General features: G+C 39.5%; 1 protein-coding gene across 2 annotated transcripts in view; it reads left to right on the forward strand.

Annotated features, from left to right (window-relative positions):
• The first annotated feature begins 43 nt into the window (after positions 1–43).
• The window catches only part of DIAPH2 (diaphanous related formin 2), a 1,022,518-nt gene continuing 1,004,202 nt past the window's right edge, over positions 44–18,359 (forward strand). The window contains exon 1 of one of the 2 annotated variants that reach the window (XM_080794734.1): positions 44–477. In XM_080794734.1, the coding sequence (XP_080650860.1) occupies positions 346–477 (132 nt within the window). In that variant the 5' untranslated portion in view covers positions 44–345. The remainder of the gene's footprint in view (positions 478–18,359) is intronic. The other variant, XM_080794733.1, reaches the window with a different exon arrangement.

Below are 18,359 nucleotides of genomic sequence, written 5' to 3' on the forward strand. Positions count from 1 at the left end.
TGCGGGTACTTTGGTGAATCACGTGGGTCGAGGCCCTCTTAAAGAGATAGGCACCTACTTTCCCTCCACCCTAAACACCGCCCTAAGGGCGGCGGCGCCGGCGACCGCGGTAACTGCAGCTGCTCAGGGGCAGGGCTTGCCCCGGCGCCGAGTAGTGGCAACGGCGTGTTGCGTCGAGGGTGCCTGGGAGCCGGGAGCCTGAAATCAGCCGCTCTCCAGGCAGACACACTCTCACACAGGAAGAGGTGATACCGAATCAGCTGGGGCAGCGGGACCACCCCAAGGGGCTTCCCCAAGTTGAGGAGAGGTCGGGTTACAGGTCACAGGTGATAGGGCCGGAGAAAGATGGAGCAACCCGGGGCGGCGGCGTCGGGAGCGGGAGGCGGCAGCGAGGAACCCGGTGGGGGCCGGAGCTACAAGCGGAGCGCGGGGATCCGGGCCGCCAACGAAGAGGAAACGAAAAACAAACCTAAATTGGTGAGTGCTCCCGCAGTCCCCGCCGGCCTTGGGGACAGCGAGAGCCCCAGGATCCTCCGGCAGTTGCGCACGGGGGGACCCGGGGCCCCCTCCCAAGGCTAACCGCGATCTCGCTGTGCTACTCGGGGAGCCGCAAAAGGAGCGGCTCCGCGGAGGCGCGGAGACGGCGTGGGGGCGGAAGAGCACCCCCTTCTTCATTTAACCCCTTTCTCACTCGTATCATTGTGGGAGGCAGTGTGGAAAAGAGAAGGGCCCCACCCCAACTTGGGGAGACTCCGAGTACTGGCTAGAGTCTCTTGATTATCTAACTTGTGGGCATGAATTTTCCCGCGATTCCTTTCCTTCCCACCGCAGTCTGTTGCTAGGTTTTGAGTCTTGATACTTACTGTCCAGTAAGGGGAACCTTTCTTCTTTTCAATCCAAATACTTGGGAGCCCACCCACAGACTTGCCAACCAGCCCCACCCTTAAAAAAACCACACAGCGTAGGCTCCTAGTCTTTTTGCTTTACCAGAAATGTAAGGAAGAGTCGCCTACGTGCGCCTTTTCCCGTTGTCTCTTCCATGTGCTTGCCCAAGAAACATTTCTGTGTAACAGTGGGGGGAGCGTGGGAGTTTGAGGTTGGGTGAGGTACCCCCAATTGTTGTGTATATAGTAGAGTCATTACAGTACTTCCACGTAGTTGATTAAGAATGGTCAAAAGCAGTAAGACTGCACAAGTTTCATATCCCTGAAAGTGTGTGAACCAGTGGTAGCAGTCCATTTCCTGCCACTGACTTAATGTGCAGAGGAATGTAATCTATGGGGCCTGGTATTAGGTTGGGAAATACTGGCGTTTCTTCAACTCATCAGTTAAAAGGGTTCCTCTTTTTTTTTTTTTTTTTTTTAGATTATATGAAAATGGTTTAATAGTGAAACTTAAAAACTGGTAGCATTAACAAAATATATTGACTACAGTCTTTTTTTCCCAGCCATGGCAAATATGCAGACATTTATCAATAAAGTTTATAATTTGGGTGGCATGAGGGAAAATAGTTTTCCTGCACAAACTCAGCAAATAAATCTTGTTTGAAGTTTCTTTCTCTAACTCAGAAGTACAAGCACATGTTGCACATTTAGTTTTCAGTTTGCACCAGCAACTTGTTTATAATAGAGGAGACAGTGACACTACTAATAAGTCTTTTCTTACAGCATCTGATCATTTGGTATGTACCTGTTGCATATCTCTTTTACTTCTAGTTTGCCTTTCAATGATGAATTGTCCATGCTGGAAGACAATGGTCAAACTATTATTTCAGGAAGTATACAGATTTCCATTGTGTGGGAAGAAGGGACCTAGTGGGGTAGAGTAAAATGAACAGTTTAAAGTCTCATCTGTTCCACCCTAACTTGAGGCAAACTGATAACTTGCTTATTTGATATAGCCTGTTAACCCAGTATTCACAAATGAAGAAACTTCTTTTTGTGAATTGTCTATGCTGGTAGAGGGCTAATTGGTTTAATAATAGGTTCTCACAGCTTCATGAAACTTAGAAAAGTTTTTGAGTGTATCACCAATGTTTAATATATTTAAAAATTCTGATGCGGCTTTGAAATTTATCAGTTTGTGGTAAAAGAGTGGTCATGTTTCCTTTTTTTTTTTTTTTTTGACCCAGTACAAAACTGTGATTTAAACAGTGATTAAAAGTTTAAGCAAAAATAAACATCAGCTCAGTGTCCACGAATAGTTTGGTATATCCAGCAAGAAGCTTCTACTTTTAGGAACTACACTTTCAAGAAAGCACTTACCTCTTTTAGTAATAACACCTTTATTATGTTCTTTCTTTCCCTTTGGTATTTGTCCTGTTTCAACTTTTATGTTTTACTTGCTTTGATGAGGTAACTAGATCGTTATGAGATGGTATCACTTTCACTTACTGGCTAACAGCATTCAGTGTTGAACATAGCTTGATATAGTAGAACGGGTGTTTGAATCCAAGAATTAATAGCAATTGGAACTTTCCTTTTTGCACAAATTAAGTTTTGAGACTTACATGATTTTAGAAGCAGATATGTCAGAGTTAATAAAAACAAATTTAGGAAGACATTTCAGCCATTTTAAAGCAACCAAGTTGATCAAACAAGACTTGATAAGACATTTTTTTTAAAATAAATGCCTTACTCATTATTTTGAGTTGTCTTATTGAAGTTTTCAACATGTTCTAAGGCCTTTTAGGGTGGAGTTCATCTGGGGTTCTTAACTTAAAATATTGCCAGTAAGATAAAACTTTACTTAATTTTATTATTTTGCATATTACATTATTAATCACTGTAAAGTTCTTTTTTTTTTTTTTAATTTTTTATTTATTTTCAGCGTAACAGTATTCATTGTTTTTTCACCACACCCAGTGCTCCATGCAATCTGTGCCCTCCCTAATACCCACCACCTGGTTCCCCCACCCTCCCACCCCGCCCCTTCAAAACCCTCAGGTTGTTTTTCAGAGTCCATAGTCTCTCATGGTTCACCTCCCCTTCCAATTTCCCTCAACTCCCTTCTCCTCTCCATCTACCCTTGTCCTCTATATTATTTGTCATGCTCCACCAATAAGTGAAACCATATGATACTTGACTTTCTCTGCTTGACTTATTTCACTCAACATAATCTCTTCCAGTCCTGTCCATGTTGCTACAAAAGTTGGGTATTCGTCCTTTCTGATGGAGGCATAATACTCCATAGTGTATATGGACCACATCTTCCTTATCCATTCATCCGTTGAAGGGCATCTTGGTTCTTTCCACAGTTTGGCGACCGTGGCCATTGCTGCTATAAACATTGGGGTAGAGATGGCCCTTCTTTTCACTACATCTGTATCTTTGGGGTAAATACCCAGCAGTGCAATTGCAGGGTCATAGGGAAGATCTATTTTTAATTTCCTGAGGAATCTCCACACAGTTCTCCAAAGTGGCTGCACCAGTTTGCATTCCCACCAACAGTGTAAGAGGGTTCCTCTTTCTCCACATCCTCTCCAACACACGTTGTTTCCTGTCTTGCTAATTTTGGCCATTCTAACTGGTGTAAGGTGGTATCTCAATGTGGTTTTGATTTGAATCTCCCTGATGGCTAGTGATGATGAACATTTTTTCATGTGTCTGGTAGCCATTTGTATGTCTTCATTGGAGAAGTGTCTGTTCATATCTTCTGCCCATTTTTTGATATGATTATCTGTTTTGTGTGTGTTGAGTTTGAGGAGTTCTTTATAGATCCTGGATATCAACCTTTTATCTGTACTGTCATTTGCAAATATCTTCTCCCATTCCGTGGGTTGCCTCTTTGTTTTGATGACTGTTTCTTTTGCTGTGCAGAAGCTTTTTATCTTGATGAAGTCCCAGAAGTTCATCTTTGCCTTTATTTCCTTCGCCTTTGGAGACATATCTTGAAAGAAGTTGCTATGGCTGATATCAAAGAGGTTACTCCCTATGTTCTCCTCGAGGATTCTGATGGATTCCTGTCTCACGTTGAGGTCTTTTATCCATTTCGAGTTTATCTTTGTGTATGGTGTAAGAGAATGGTCAAGTTTCATTCTTCTACATATAGCTGTCCAGTTTTCCCAGCACCATTTATTGAAGAGACTGTCTTTTTTCCACTGGATATTTTTTCCTGTTTTGTCAAAGATTATTTGACCATAGAGTTGAGGGTCCATATCTGGGCTCTCTACTCTGTTCCACTGGTCCATGTGTCTGTTTTTATGCCAGTACCATGCTGTCTTGGTGATCACAGCTTTGTAGTAAAGCTTGAAATCAGGTAACGTGATGCCACCAGTTTTATTTTTGTTTTTCAACATTTCCTTAGCAATTCGGGGTCTCTTCTGATTCCATACAAATTTTAGTATTATTTGCTCCAGCTCTTTGAAAAATGCTGGTGGAATTTTGATTGGAATGGCATTAAAAGTATAGATTGCTCTGGGCAGTATAGACATTTTAACGATGTTTATTCTTCCCATCCAAGAGCATGGAATGGTCTTCCATCTTTTTGTGTCTTCTTCAATTTCTTTTAGGAGTGTTCTGTAGTTCCTCGAGTACAGATCTTTAACCTCTTTGGTTAGGTTTATTCCGAGGTATCTTATGGTTTTTGGTGCTATAATTCACTGTAAAGTTCTTAATTGTGTATGTATATAAAGGAGTTGTGTGAGATTATAAAAGAGAGCTATATGGTCATAGAAATTACTTGTGTAGGTAACTGGGGGATAACTCCTGAAGTTGTATGAAAAATATTGAGTGTAATAGGTACATTCATTTTTCTGGATCTCATAGTTTTCATCAGTTTCTCAAAGGCGCCTGTCACCTATAGAAGGCTAAGAACTATTGGGTTACCAAAGAGAGAGGGTAAAGGTATGCCAGTTGATTCCACTCCCAAGTTACTAGGGAGAGGAGGAGGTCAGTGATGAAGGGATAAGGGAAATAGTACTGATCACACAAATGATTGGTACTGAAGATTTCTGGGAGTAAAAAGAATTAGATAATGTCTATATGTAGTATTGGCTAAGATGAAAATTTTCATTACATTGAAAAAGTAACAATAGTTATAGTGGATTCATTAAAGTATAAGGGTTGTGATTCATTTATTTTCATTTAGTTTCTCATTGTTCTGGAAAACTGGAGAAGGAAGGTATGTTTTCTGTTGAGAGGAACTACTTTATATCTCAACTTTTTGATGGGTATTAGAATTTGGGGTGGGGCGCCTGGGTGGCTCAGTCCTTGAGCATCTGCCTTGAGCTCAAGTCATGATCCCAGGGTTCTGGGATCCAGTCCCACACTCAGGCTCTCTGTTTAGCGAGAAGCCTGCTTCTCCCTCTCCTGCTTCCCCTGCTTGTGTTCCCTCTTTTGTTGTCTCTCTCTCTCTCTCTCTGTCAAATAAATAAATAAAATCTTTAAAAAAAAAGAATTTTTCTGTTTAAGATTAAATAAAAATTTAACAGAACTTAGTTTAATTTTCTTCATCTGTGAATCCTCATAATGACCCTATTTGATTCTTTTTACTGAAGGCATTCATCTCTTGGACTTCTCACATTTTGAATAATGCATTAGTAGTAAAGCTTTGTATTTTATGTAGCTCTTTGGTTAGGCCCAGATTGTAGCATGTCATCAAGCAGCATGAATCTTAGATTAATTACTAACTTAGTGTCAGTCATGGAGTATGTTTTGTCAAATCTAATAGAACTCTAGAAGTACTATGAAGGAGTGGCATCTTGAATTCAACATATTTAAGGCAGTGGCTTGACTATTTAAAAGAGGCTTTTGTTAAGGTAGAACTGACAGCCCTCACACACACACACAGGTGAAGAAGGGTTTAACAGTTTTAGATGTTTTTGCATTTTGGCTTTGTGTTTCTGTATCATTTCTGAAGCCTTTGGTCTTTACATAGTGGAGTCAAATTAGTAACTTGGTGTAATAGAAGTTAATTTTTTGGTTATTGTATAACTTCCTGAATATTTGGCTTGGTTTTTTAATTGGATAAATCATGTTTTGATTTAATTGAAAAGTTGAGCACAATGAGTTCATTTATGCAGCAAACATTTACTGAGCACCTACTTGATGTTAGGCATGCTGATGGTTGGTGATACAAAGATGCTCCTAGTCTAGTGGGGGAGACAGGGAAGTTAATGAGCTGTGTGATAAAGAATCATAGGGATATGCATGGGAGGGTGATACATTGTGGAGAGGCATCTAAATCTAATTGGATGGTTGAGTGTAACAAGGAAAGGCTTAACCCTAGTAGGTGACATTTACACCAAGGCTTGAAGAATAAGGCATTAATTGAAGAAGGGGAAGGAAAGACATTTTTAGGTTGAAAGAACAACATATACAAAGGTAGAGAGATATGGTAACATGCCTAATAAAGGAACTGTGTGTAGATGTTAATGGCTGAAACAAAGGGTACATATGGTGGACCTGCTAGAAAAGAGAGAGTCCAGATCATGATGGATGTTTGTATGCTATTTTACAGTTTCAAATTCTTTCTGTAAGCCATAGTAGGCCACTGAAGAGATTTAAGCAGGGGACTGGCCTGATCAGAATTAAAGAAACTTAATACAGTGGTGAGTTTCTTGGAGAAGGGGGCAGAGTAGAGGCAAGAAGACTAGTTAAGAGGAACAGAGTGACCTAGGAGTTTGATGTTTAGGGACTTGGATTCCAGTTGGAACTCATCTACTTGTTGATTTACTAGTTCATCTCTTTACTAGGCATATATCTCTGCATTTCAGTTTCTTCTGCTACTCCATTGTCTCACCTTCTTGCCACCCATACTGAACATCTTCACCAGATTTGAAATATCTATGTTGTTTCTCCTTTATAAATCTCACCTGACTTTCACAGCTCAGCTTGTGTTTCAAAATTCCCTCATGCTTTCATTAAAACTTAACTGATTACTCAGCTTACCAAAGGCTGAACTCATAACTATCGTGAGTCTTAATGTTACATGCTGATCTTGTATCTACAGAGATTTTAAAATGCTTCTGGGCAGTGGTCCCACTTTATGCCTATTCTTGAAAACCTTGTAAGCCAGTGCTTGAGTGCAGAACTACTCAGTAAATGATTATTAGCTGGGAATTCTTTCCCTATAGGCCAGACATTTTGAGAGAGTAAATTGTTGAAAATAGGCTTTAAAAAAATACTCCATCAAATGAACCTATCTGTACATCCCTCTGTGTCCTTTGTCTATTTTGAAATTCAAGAAACTTCTTGTCTGGGAGAACTTCTCTATTCCCCTTTTTGTTTGGATTCTTGTGATGGCAGAACCTGAACTTCATGCAGACAAAAAGTATTAAAACTTATGACCCAAGAAACACTTTATTGTTATTAGTGGGAGACTTCAGCTTATTGGCAAAAGAATACTGAATGGAGGGGGGCGCCTGGGTGGCTCAGTGGGTTAAGCCTCTGCCTTCGACTCAGGTCATGATCTCAGGGTCCTGGGATTGAGCCCCGCATTGGGCTCTCTGCTCGGTGGGGAGCCTGCTTCCCCCTCTCTCTCTGCCTGCCTCTCCGCCTACTTGTGACCTCTCTCTGCCAAATAAATAAAATCCTTAAAAAAAAAAAAGAATACTGAATGGAGGACCAAAGGACCTGGGTCCAGTGTCTATCTTTTATTTGCTTGTGATTTCTTTCTTTCTTTGCTTCCTTTTTTTTTTTTTTTTTTTTTAAAGATTTTACTTATGTATTTGACAGAGACAGCGAGAGCAGGAACACAAGCAGGGAAGTGGGAGAGGGAAACCAGGCTTCCTGCCAAGCGGGGAGCCTGTTGTGAGACTGGGATCATGACCCTGAGAGGAAGGCAGATGCCAAAGGACTGAGCCACCCAGGTGCCCTTTGCTTGTGATTTCTGATGAACTGTTTAACAGCAGGAGTTTGAGCCCTTTCATTAACATCTGGGGGTTGGAGATAATGTCTGCCTGATTGGCTTTACAAGATTGTGTAGATAAAACACAGAAATGAATGAGATAGCATTTAGAAATTCTGTATTGCTATACAGTAATATAGCATTACTATTAACCCCCTACACTACCTGAATCGAGTGTGATTTTGGTTGGATGGTTTAATGGCTTTCTTGCAATTTGATAGCTCTAATGTTATTATTGTATGAAGTACCATAATATGGTTATATGTTGATTGATTCCCTATTACATTTGTCCATTTGGAGGAGTATACACTCTGACCTTTTATTAATAATTCTGTTGGATGAATATAAGATGTGAATTTAACATTTTTTTTACTGTAGTATTTTTTTTTTATTTTTTAAAATTTTTAAAGATTTTTATTTATTTATTTGACAGACAGAGATCACAAGTGGGCAGAGAGGCAGGCACAGAGAGGGGGCGGGAAGCAGGCTCCCCGCCTAGCAAAGAGCCTGATGCGGGGCTCGATCCCAGGACCCTGGGATCATGACCTGAGCCAAAGGCAGAGGCTTTAAACCACTACCATTTTCTTTTAATTTATCAATTTGACACATTTAATTTTTTTGTTAAAAAATATTTATTAGAGGGATGCCTGGTTGGCTCAGTCAGTTAAGGGTCTGCCTTTGTCTCAGGTCATGATCCCAGGGTCTTGGAATGGATTTGAGTCCTGCATCAGGCTCCTTGCTTAGCGAGGAGCCTGCTTCTCCCTGTACTTGCTGCTCCCCCTGCTTGTGCGCACTCTCTCTCTCTGACAAGTAAATAAAAATCTTAAAACAAAACAAAAACATTTGTTTATTAGATATCTTTTATTAGATATTTTTGGCATCATTTATTCGATATCTTTGGCATTCTGCCTTGCCAGGTAGCTTACTGCTGTTGTACAAATAAGGAAACTGAGTCACTATATGTTAAGGGGACTGGCCTAGAGATAAGTTTAAAATATTGCAAAAAGTGCTTATAGCACTGAGTTATTATGCTTCAAGGTCTCTGAAGGTGAAAAATTACTCAGTCTCTCTTTTTGTTCCTTTTTGGAACCATCAGAATTATAATCCACCTAGAGTTTACTCCAGGTATGAGGAGCTCTGGCAGTAGCAGTATGTCATTGAAGTGAAATCCTATTCTTTGCCAGTGTGGTCCCAAAGAACACTTTAAATGACAGGATACTCTGAAAATTATACACATATAATATATGCTAATTTCCCTGAATCAGCCCGTTTGGTTAAAAATTACTGGTTATCACTAGCACCATATGGATTGTTACTGAAGACCCAACTTTCCCCTATTCCTATATCTAGTCTGCCATGCAGAGGAGACCAATTCCTTCTGTCAGATTTGGGGTGTTTGATATGCTATTTTGTCTCAAGACTGAAGAAACTAAGATGATGGCCAGGTGACTTGAAATAATAGTTACATACTTGATATCCAAGTGGGCATCTTGTAGGAGATACCCATGGTCTTCTTGTAGAAAGACAGCTCAAAATTGATGTGTATAAAGGAAGGTTGAGATGTATTTTTACATAGCTGTTTATTATGACTGTAAGTAATAAATGTGAACTCATACTAATTTAAAACTTATTTATCTGATTAGGTTGAATCTGTTTCAGCCTGATTGATGTACTCTGGCTATAGCTTAAGCTGACATTTGAGTGAATTCTGATTTTTGCTTGCTTTATGTAAGGCGTCCTGGGGAAAGGGTATTGGTGCTTTCTCATGAAAAAATGTGGCAAACAGAATTCTTACTAATCACCACTTATACAAGCTTTTGTTTAATGAAGGTTTTTCTGCATTGCTTTTGGGAGAGTAAGCTACCAAACACTGTCAGATTGTCCACCAGTCTTTCTTTCTGTTAAGGCTCTCTATAGCAGTGCCTACCTACTTCAGTTGAGAAGCTTCTGTGTCGATATTCATGCAGGTTGGTGTAGGAATCCAAGACTTCATTAGTAATGTATTGCTTCCCAAAGGCTGTTGATTCGATCACCTGGTAATTCTGGTGGTCACCCAGGGGAGAAAATAGGTGCAGTCCTAAATCTGTCATTCTGGGATAGATATCCACATGCTTTGGTAAAGATTTGGTCAAAATTATGAGGAATTTTATCCTTAATTTATTGGTCTCTCACCTGGCTAAAAGTAAAAAAGATAGAAATACAGTTTTCACTTTATTTATAATAAGGGCTAGTTAATGTGGCCTTTTTTGTAAAACATAAAAATTTGCAAATGTACTAACAAGTAGAGAGTTTAGTATAATGAATTACCATATCTCCATTACCCCCAGTCTAGCAGTTATCTAGATTTTCAGCATTTGCTTTATCCATCCTTTATTTTTTTCTTGCTAAAGTATTTTAATGCATATCCCAGATATCATGTCATTTTACTCCTACATACTTCAGTAGGAAGATATAAGGCATATAATAAATATAATAAAAAGTAAAAATTACCTTTTTTTAATGTAACCATATACCACTGTTGCCACTTAAAAAAATAATATATTGCTTGGTATCATCTAATACTTAACTCATTCAGATATCCCTAATTGACTCAAAAGATAGACTTTTAATTTAATGTGTGCCTAACTAGTATACATGTCACTGAGTTCCTTAAACAAATACAACTTGAAGTTAAAATTGGTAAAATTTTTTTTAAAGATTTATTTTGAAAGACAGAGTGTACATGTGCAAATGGGGGGAGGGGCAGAGGAAGAGACTCCTAAGCAGACTCTGAGCATGGAGTCTGAAGTGGGGTTTGATCCCATACTCATGAGATCATGACCTGAGCCAAAACTAAGTGTCAGATGCTTAACATGCTGAGCCACCCAGGTGCCCCAAAGTTAATGGTAAAATTTCATTTAAAGTTACTCCACATAAAGTGCTATCATGAAGTATCAGCTCTAATTAAGTTCAGTTCTGTCTTCAGTTCCTTTTTTTAAGATTTATTTATTTTAGAGGGCAAGAGTGTGTACCTGCCAGCAGGAGGAGGGGCAGAGGGAGAGAGGGAGAGAAGAATCTCTTAAGCAACCTCTGCACTGAGCATGGAGCCCAGTGTGGGGCTCAGTGCCAGGACCCCAAGATCATGACCTGAGCAAAAATCAAGAGTGGGGTACTTAACTGACTGAACCACCCAGCTGCCCCTCTGTCTTTAATTCTGTAGAAATATCTGAAAGGTTTTCTAGACAAGCGTGGAGAGATAGAACATCTACTATGTGCCATAGAAAAGAGACCAAATAAGACTTTTGGCTCCACTCACTGGTTGGGTAATCACTCATTCTTCATTTTGCAATTTGTGAAGTGGGGTGGGGTTTATGTGTAAGTATTTTCTTTCCAGGGAAATGTAGATAGTTGGGTAAAGGAAATGTGTTCTTGAGTTCTGGGATAAAGGGTTCATATAACTCTTTGATACACACAAATATATATATATATATATATATATATATATATATATTGCTAGCTCTAGTTTTTATTTCAGTACAAATGCCAATTTGATAATTGAGGTATCTGTCATTGATTTTTAGCCACTTTAATATATTCTAGGTTGCTGAATATGGATAATTGGGTGAGTAAACCTTTACAAAGAACTTTGAACTATTAAGTTTTCTTATTTGGATATTTGTGGGGTTAAAATTGAAAATCAGGCTATACTAATATGGTGATGGAGCTGGGGATGGGTGGAGTGGGTAAGTATGAGAAATCAACTTGGGCAAAAAGCCTAGATGCCACACAGATTTACTAAAGAAATTGTGTAACCACTACTTTCCAGATAGCAATTTAGTACTGTTATTATACTGGGAGGCAGTAGGCATATCATTTCTTGAACTTTGGATTTGAGTAGATTTAGACTAGTAATCCATTTCCACTCTTCAACTTCTAGTCTATTTACTGATCCAGTCAGGTGGTAATTTTCCTCATAATAGGAGATGAGTGATAATTGTTGGGGCTGGATCATTGTGGCATGTGTTTTTGTTTTGCTGAGGGGAGAAAAATCTGTGGAGGTATCGTTTTATGTGCTTTGAAATCTATCACTGATAAAATTTCAAATGCTTAATAGCATACCAGCATGATATGCTGGTATCATGTGCTCAATCACAAGACTGTATCTTCTGGGGACTGTTTTTTGTAATTCACACAAAGGTGTAATATGGGCTAGCGACTGCATTTAAACTATATTTATTGTATTCCTTTTATCTTTATTTTGTGGATTTTATTCTCATACCTGATAGGAGATTCAGCAAGGCACAGGACTTAGATAATGTCTCACTTAGAATAGGTATTTTCCATTTGTCATTAATTCTGACAAAAGAATATAAGGTGTATATCTATGTAATGTGTTATCCTAAGCCTGACTACCTTTGCCTTTATTTTTTTTTTCTAAAGATTTTATTTATTTATTCGACAGAGAGAGATCACAAGTAGGCAGAGAGGCAGGCAGAGAGAGAGAGAGGAGGAAGCAGGCTCCCTGCCAAGCAGAGAGCCTGATGCTGGCGAGACTTGATCCGAGGACCGTGAGATCATGACCTGAGCCGAAAGCAGAGGCTTAACCCACTGAGCCACCCAGGTGCCCTACCTTTGCCTTTAAATGATTGCATTCCTCAGTTGTAGAGGGCTGTGTTCTGGAGGACCTAGCCTACAGGTTCAATATGTTGATTGCTTTTTCTAACTTAAGGTTCCTCCCTTTCTGCACTCTCTCCAGTGATTTTCTTGATGTTATTGTTTCAGAGTTCTTCACATGGTTACAGACTGTCGGGTAAAACTGCATTTTTTAAAAAGTTTGTGTCATGGGGCGCCTGGGTGGCTCAGTGGGTTAAGCCACTGCCTTCGGCTCAGGTCATGATCTCGGGGTCCCGGGATCGAGTCCCGAATCGAGAGCCTGTTTCCCTCTCTCTCTCTCTCTGCCTGCCTCTCTGCCTACTTGTGATCTCTCTCTGTCAAATAAATAAATAAAATCTTAAAAAAAAAAAAGTTTGTGTCATAACATCTATTTTCACTTATGTTACCTATGCAGGAACCTATAGAAATTTGGAATGGGTTGAAATAAATTTGGCATAAGTATATCCTCTAATGTGCCTTGCAGTCTAGTACCTCACATTACAAAATCAATGTTCCAGAAGAGTCATTGTATACATAAAACATTTGTGAGTGGAAATAATCTTTTCTTAGGCTGACTTCACAACTTGTTTTCCATTGGCAGTGCATTAGCTTACATTTTTCCTCCCCTTTGGTTGAATAGCTAATGGTCTTTAAACAAGCTATTAAAGGGAAGGAAGATTTTACAGTACAAAAAAAAAAAATGGCCTGGATTTTTTCCATGCCAGTGGTTTGGCTTTTCATGTGTTTGCTTTACTAAAGCAGGGCTAACCCATGTTTTCTTATCTCTGAATTCTTAGGTTTCCTTTGTATGGCCTATACTTGCTTAATCAAGATGGTCTTGAGAATTTCTGTGAGATCCAAATCCTCCATCTTTATATGGCTGAATAGGTCTGAGTCCAAATACTAAATTTTAAGGGGCCGTATCTCTGTATAATGGAATTGAGGCATTAGTTATACTTTAAAGTAGGAGTTAAGCAGGGCTTTGTGCCCAGTTTATCACACTCCTCCTATAAAATCTGTTGTGGCTAGTTGTGGATCAAGATAGGTTATGTTACAACATATCCCTGCTTTCAGCCCCCTCCCTTTAACTAACCTATTAACACTTGCATGTTTCTAACTCTGATCATCTTTTTTTTTTAAAGATTTTATTTATTTATTTGACAGACAGAGATCACAAGTAGGCAGAGAGGCAGGCAGAGAGAGAGAGAGGAGGAAGCAGGCTCCCCGCTGAGCAGAGAGCCTGACGCGGGGCTCGATCTCAGGACCCTGGGATCATGACCTGAGCCAAAGGCGGAGGCTTTAACCAACTGAGCCACCCAGGCGCCCCTAACTCTGATCATCTTACTCCTTCTTGTTTTTACTGGTTTCTGTGAATATTATTAGTGGTGTATCCTGTTGCCTTGCCACAGAGATAACATGCAAGAAGGATGGCCATTGGATGTGAAATCAATTACTGAATGTGACAGATTTATTTAAAAGTATTTCCCACCCACACACATCTCAGTCATGCTGCCATAAACTAATAGAAATTGCATTTTGATTCTAGTATCACCACTTTGTGTTTTCAAGACTCCATATTTTATAGAATCTAAGAGTATTTCATAAGCTATATAGAGTTGAAATAAGCTAATAACTAGGGTATCTAACTGATCTTATTAAGTTTTATTTTAAGAGTTAATTTCTCACAATTTGAAGAGGTTATATAGAAAGTAAGCTGACTGCTTTTAAAAATATAACTCTGGGCAAGTCATTTATCTTTTCTCTAGGTGTCTGTTTATTCTGTAAAATCCAGGAGTTGAAATAAACCATCTTTAAGGTTCCATTCAGCTCTGATGTACGGGGAGTCAGAGGTTATTGACAGTTGTAATGACTCTTCTGTAACATAAATACATGACATGTAGGTTCTAGTTAGATGAAAAGTTGGCAGTTATGAAAGATGACAGTTGAAGTCTGAATGCTAATGGGTGAAAATACCAGTTAATTTTACTGTTTCTGGGGTCTGAGTTAGCCTAGTTCAGTGAAGGTCACATCAACATTGTTTTTTTTTTTTTTAAAGGTTTTATTTATTTGAGAGAGAGAGAGAGCATGAAAGGGGCGAGGCGCAGAGGGAGAAGCTGGCTCCCTGATGAGCAGAGGGCCTGATGTGGGACTTGATCCTGGGACTCCAGGATCATGACCTGAGCCGAAGGCAGTTGCTTAACCAACTGAGCCACCCAGGTGCCCCCATATCAACATTGTTTTAACCATGCGTTGTATAAAGGGCGCTAGAGAATGCTGGCTCTATCCTAGGTCATCCAAATACTTGGGTGGTTCCCTTGGTTTACTGACCGAGTATAGTACTTGGGCCTGCCCAGAGATGTTTCTCAATAATGAAAAATATTGTATGTGCCAGTTGCTATTCTAAATGCCTTGCATATTTTTGTCAAGAACTGTTAAAAGTCTGGGATTTTATCCTGCTTATATACCTATTGCTGTTTCGTGAAGGATTGCAGAAAACTTAAGACTCGTGGGTCAGCAATAAAAGATGGTTTATTATTCATTACAAAAGCGGTAGACAGAATGTCACTGTGACATGCTGGTTCACTATGGTCCTAATTTTTACAAGGTAGACCAGTATGGATGCCTACATGGGTAGTCAGTTGTGTCACAGGAGAGGAACACTGAGTTTGGAGGATGTACCACTTTTATGATAAGCAGAAGCAAGCATGCTCTTTGGGGAGAAGTGGTATTACCTCATGATCAGGACCACTTGCTTTATTTTCACTTATTTATTTATTTGAGAGAGAGACAGAGAGGAGGCACAGAGGGAGAGAGAGACTCTCGAGCCGATTTCCTTCTGAGCATGGAGCCCAATGTGGGACTTAATCCCATGACCCTGAGATCATGACCTGAGCCAAAGTCAAGAGTTGGACGCTTAAACAAGTGAGCCACCCAGGTGTCCCTAGGGTCACTTGCTTTAAACATAGCCCTCGGAAATGGCCTGGCTAAAGTGTTGTCAGGGCCCTTCAGTCTCAGGGCCTTTCTCCCTAGTAAGAATGTGCAGGGTTGCTCAGGGATTGATGGCAGATATCCTCTCCCATCAACAGTGACTCATTTGGTCCTCACATCAGTTATTTTGTGGGTGAGGAAAAGAGCTCAGAAAAGGTTGGGCGCCTGGGTGGCTCAGTGGGTTGAAGCCTCTGCCTTCGGCTCAGGTCGTGATCCCAGGGTCCTGGGATCGAGTCTCGTGTTGGGCTTTCTGCTTGGCAGGGAGCCTGCTTCCCTTCCTCTCTCTCTGCCTGCCTTTCTGCCTACTTGTGATCTCTGTCTGTCAAATAAATAAATAAAATCCTAAAAAAAAAAAAAAAAGGAAAAGGATAAGTAACTTGCCCAATGAAATAGTGGTGAATTTGAAATTCAAGACCAGTGTGACTAATGAAATCCATGTTTTTAGCCATTGTTTTTTATACTGTCTAAGACCCTCAATTTTAGACTGGCTCTAAATTGACCTGAAGACCTAGTGGTTCTCTAGACTGGTGATGGTTGGACCTGGCCTACATTTGCACTATGCTTATGTAAAATTTAGAAGACCAAGTTCAAGGGCCATTCATTTTAGTGCCACTGATAATTAGTAGTTAAAATTCTTTGAATCACTGCCATGAAGTAGTAGGCCAGATATGTCACCACTTGATGGGAAATAGCTATGAGGATAAAAGTGATATGGCTGTCGATTTTAAGGATATATGAACATAATTCTTAAAAATATCAGTCTGGCCTCTTAAATAATTTTGTGGTCAACACAAGGCCTACTGTACTTTACAACTATTGCATATTGCATATGATTCTCTCTCTCTCTCTCTTTTTTTTGTCTTTGTATGTTAGCCATGAGGAGAGTAGCTTCTGAACAGGTTATACTGCAAGCCAAACTGCTTGTTTCATCTTTTAGTTTCTATCTCTCCTCCTCTGCCCATTCCCCTTGTTTGTGAAATTTTATGTGAAGTAAAACTGCTTTGGAAAAACTAATGCTATCTTCTATTATATAAGTACATGATATGCATTGTTTCTTGTTGAGGGGAGTGCCAAGAACCACCTACCTTCTCCTGCTGCTCCTTGTGTCTGCTTTGCTTAAAGATTGGCAGCTATAAAAGTGTGGCATATTCAGCCAAGTGCTATCTTTTTAATTAGGCTGCTAAGAGTGTTGTGACAAACTATTTTTGTGTTGCTGTGTGACAAGTAATAGAGTCTTAAAACTATGGGCTTACATGCCAGATAATATGGAAATGTGTTTGCGATTTGAGTTCTAGCCCTTCAGTCTTAATCATCATCCTCCCAAGAGGAGAAGGGAGCTTTTAATTAACAAATGTGATGAATGAAACAGGTCATGATTATACCAGCATATGCTTGGAAGTCGGGCTGTTCCATACTTATGATCACTAACTTGAATGAGTTAAAATTTCTGTGCTGTTTTTTTTCATGGAACTATGTACAATAAGTATGAAACCAGGAGGAAAAGGACATGTAAAGCTCATATAATGATATAAACATAGCTGGGAAAGCTGGTAATTAAGCCAACTAAGTATTTTTTAAATTTGTTTTTCAAATAGCCCTCTTATCTATTCTTACAAATTTGTATTTCCTCCAAATATGGTCTTGGCTTTTGATGTCCTTTTGTTTTTTACCTCATCTAGAGCTCTAAAGCTTTAGCCTTGTGTTTTAGAAAAATATATAAGGAAGGATGTCACATTCTTGTTTCCAAAAGTATGTTCTTTTTTTTTTTTTATACCAGTGGTTCTCAGCGGGGCACAATTTTATCTTCCAGGAGAAATATGGTAGTGCCTGGAGACATTTTTTGGTTGTCACAAATGGAGGGGGGGTTGCTACTGGTATCTAGTGAGTAGAGGCCAGGCATGCTGCTGAACATCCCGCAGTGTGCAAGACAGCTTCCCATGACAAAGAATTATCCTGCCCAAAATGTCAGTAGTACCAAGGTTGAGAAATCCTGCTTTGGTCTCTGTGAGTTTGTGTTTATTTAATGTGAAAAATTCCTGGCTCCTTAGCCATTTATTAATTTCTTCCATTATTTCGTTCCCTCTGTATTGAGACAGGGCCAGGTCATCTCTGTTTTCAAGGAAGCATTGTTTGTCTCCTACCAATTTTATTTTCATTTCCTTCCTTTCCACTACAGGAAATCTGAACTGGACTGTTCACAACTTTGTTGTTGTAAACTTATACCTCTTTATCACTAATTTTTGACCTCTGAGAAAACTATTCACTCTCATCCTAATGAGTTTAAAAGGCAATTTTTCCATCTGCTGTTTCCTTGACACCTAAACAACTTTTGATGCTGGTCACTTTAACTCATCATCTATATGGATTTTACATTCCATGGTACAGTTTTCTCTAGCAGCTTCTGTCACTGGATTTGTTGACTTGCAAAGGTAATGGCTTCCTTTGCCCTTCATCTCAAAAATTGTTTCTTTATCTGCTCTTCTCTATGTACAGTTGCAGGCAATCACATGCCTCTTCAAATACTACCTGAATGCAGTTGATGCCAAACTTCCCTAGCTACTCTGACATTGAAGTTCAATACCTTATCATTGTTTGCTGAAAAACATTTCCTAATTATGATGTGGTTCTACCAAAAAGCATAAAGTTGTTGATTCTTTTCTGTGAGACATTTGTGAAACCTGGAGTACTTTATGGCAGTGGTTGTTTTAATATTCTCTTTGCAGGGAGAATAAAAATTAACTTGATATGTAGACACATGTACATATGGTGTTTATCAAGTTTACTTATTCAGGATAAGTTCTTTCCTTGCTTATCACCAGACTGTATTACTGTAATATTAGTCACTGAGTGACCTTTATGATTTCTGGTCCACTTTAATGAAGGTTAACTTC

The sequence above is a fragment of the Martes martes genome (assembly GCF_963455335.1).
Source record: "Martes martes genome assembly, chromosome: X".
Classification (NCBI taxonomy): domain Eukaryota; kingdom Metazoa; phylum Chordata; class Mammalia; order Carnivora; family Mustelidae; genus Martes; species Martes martes.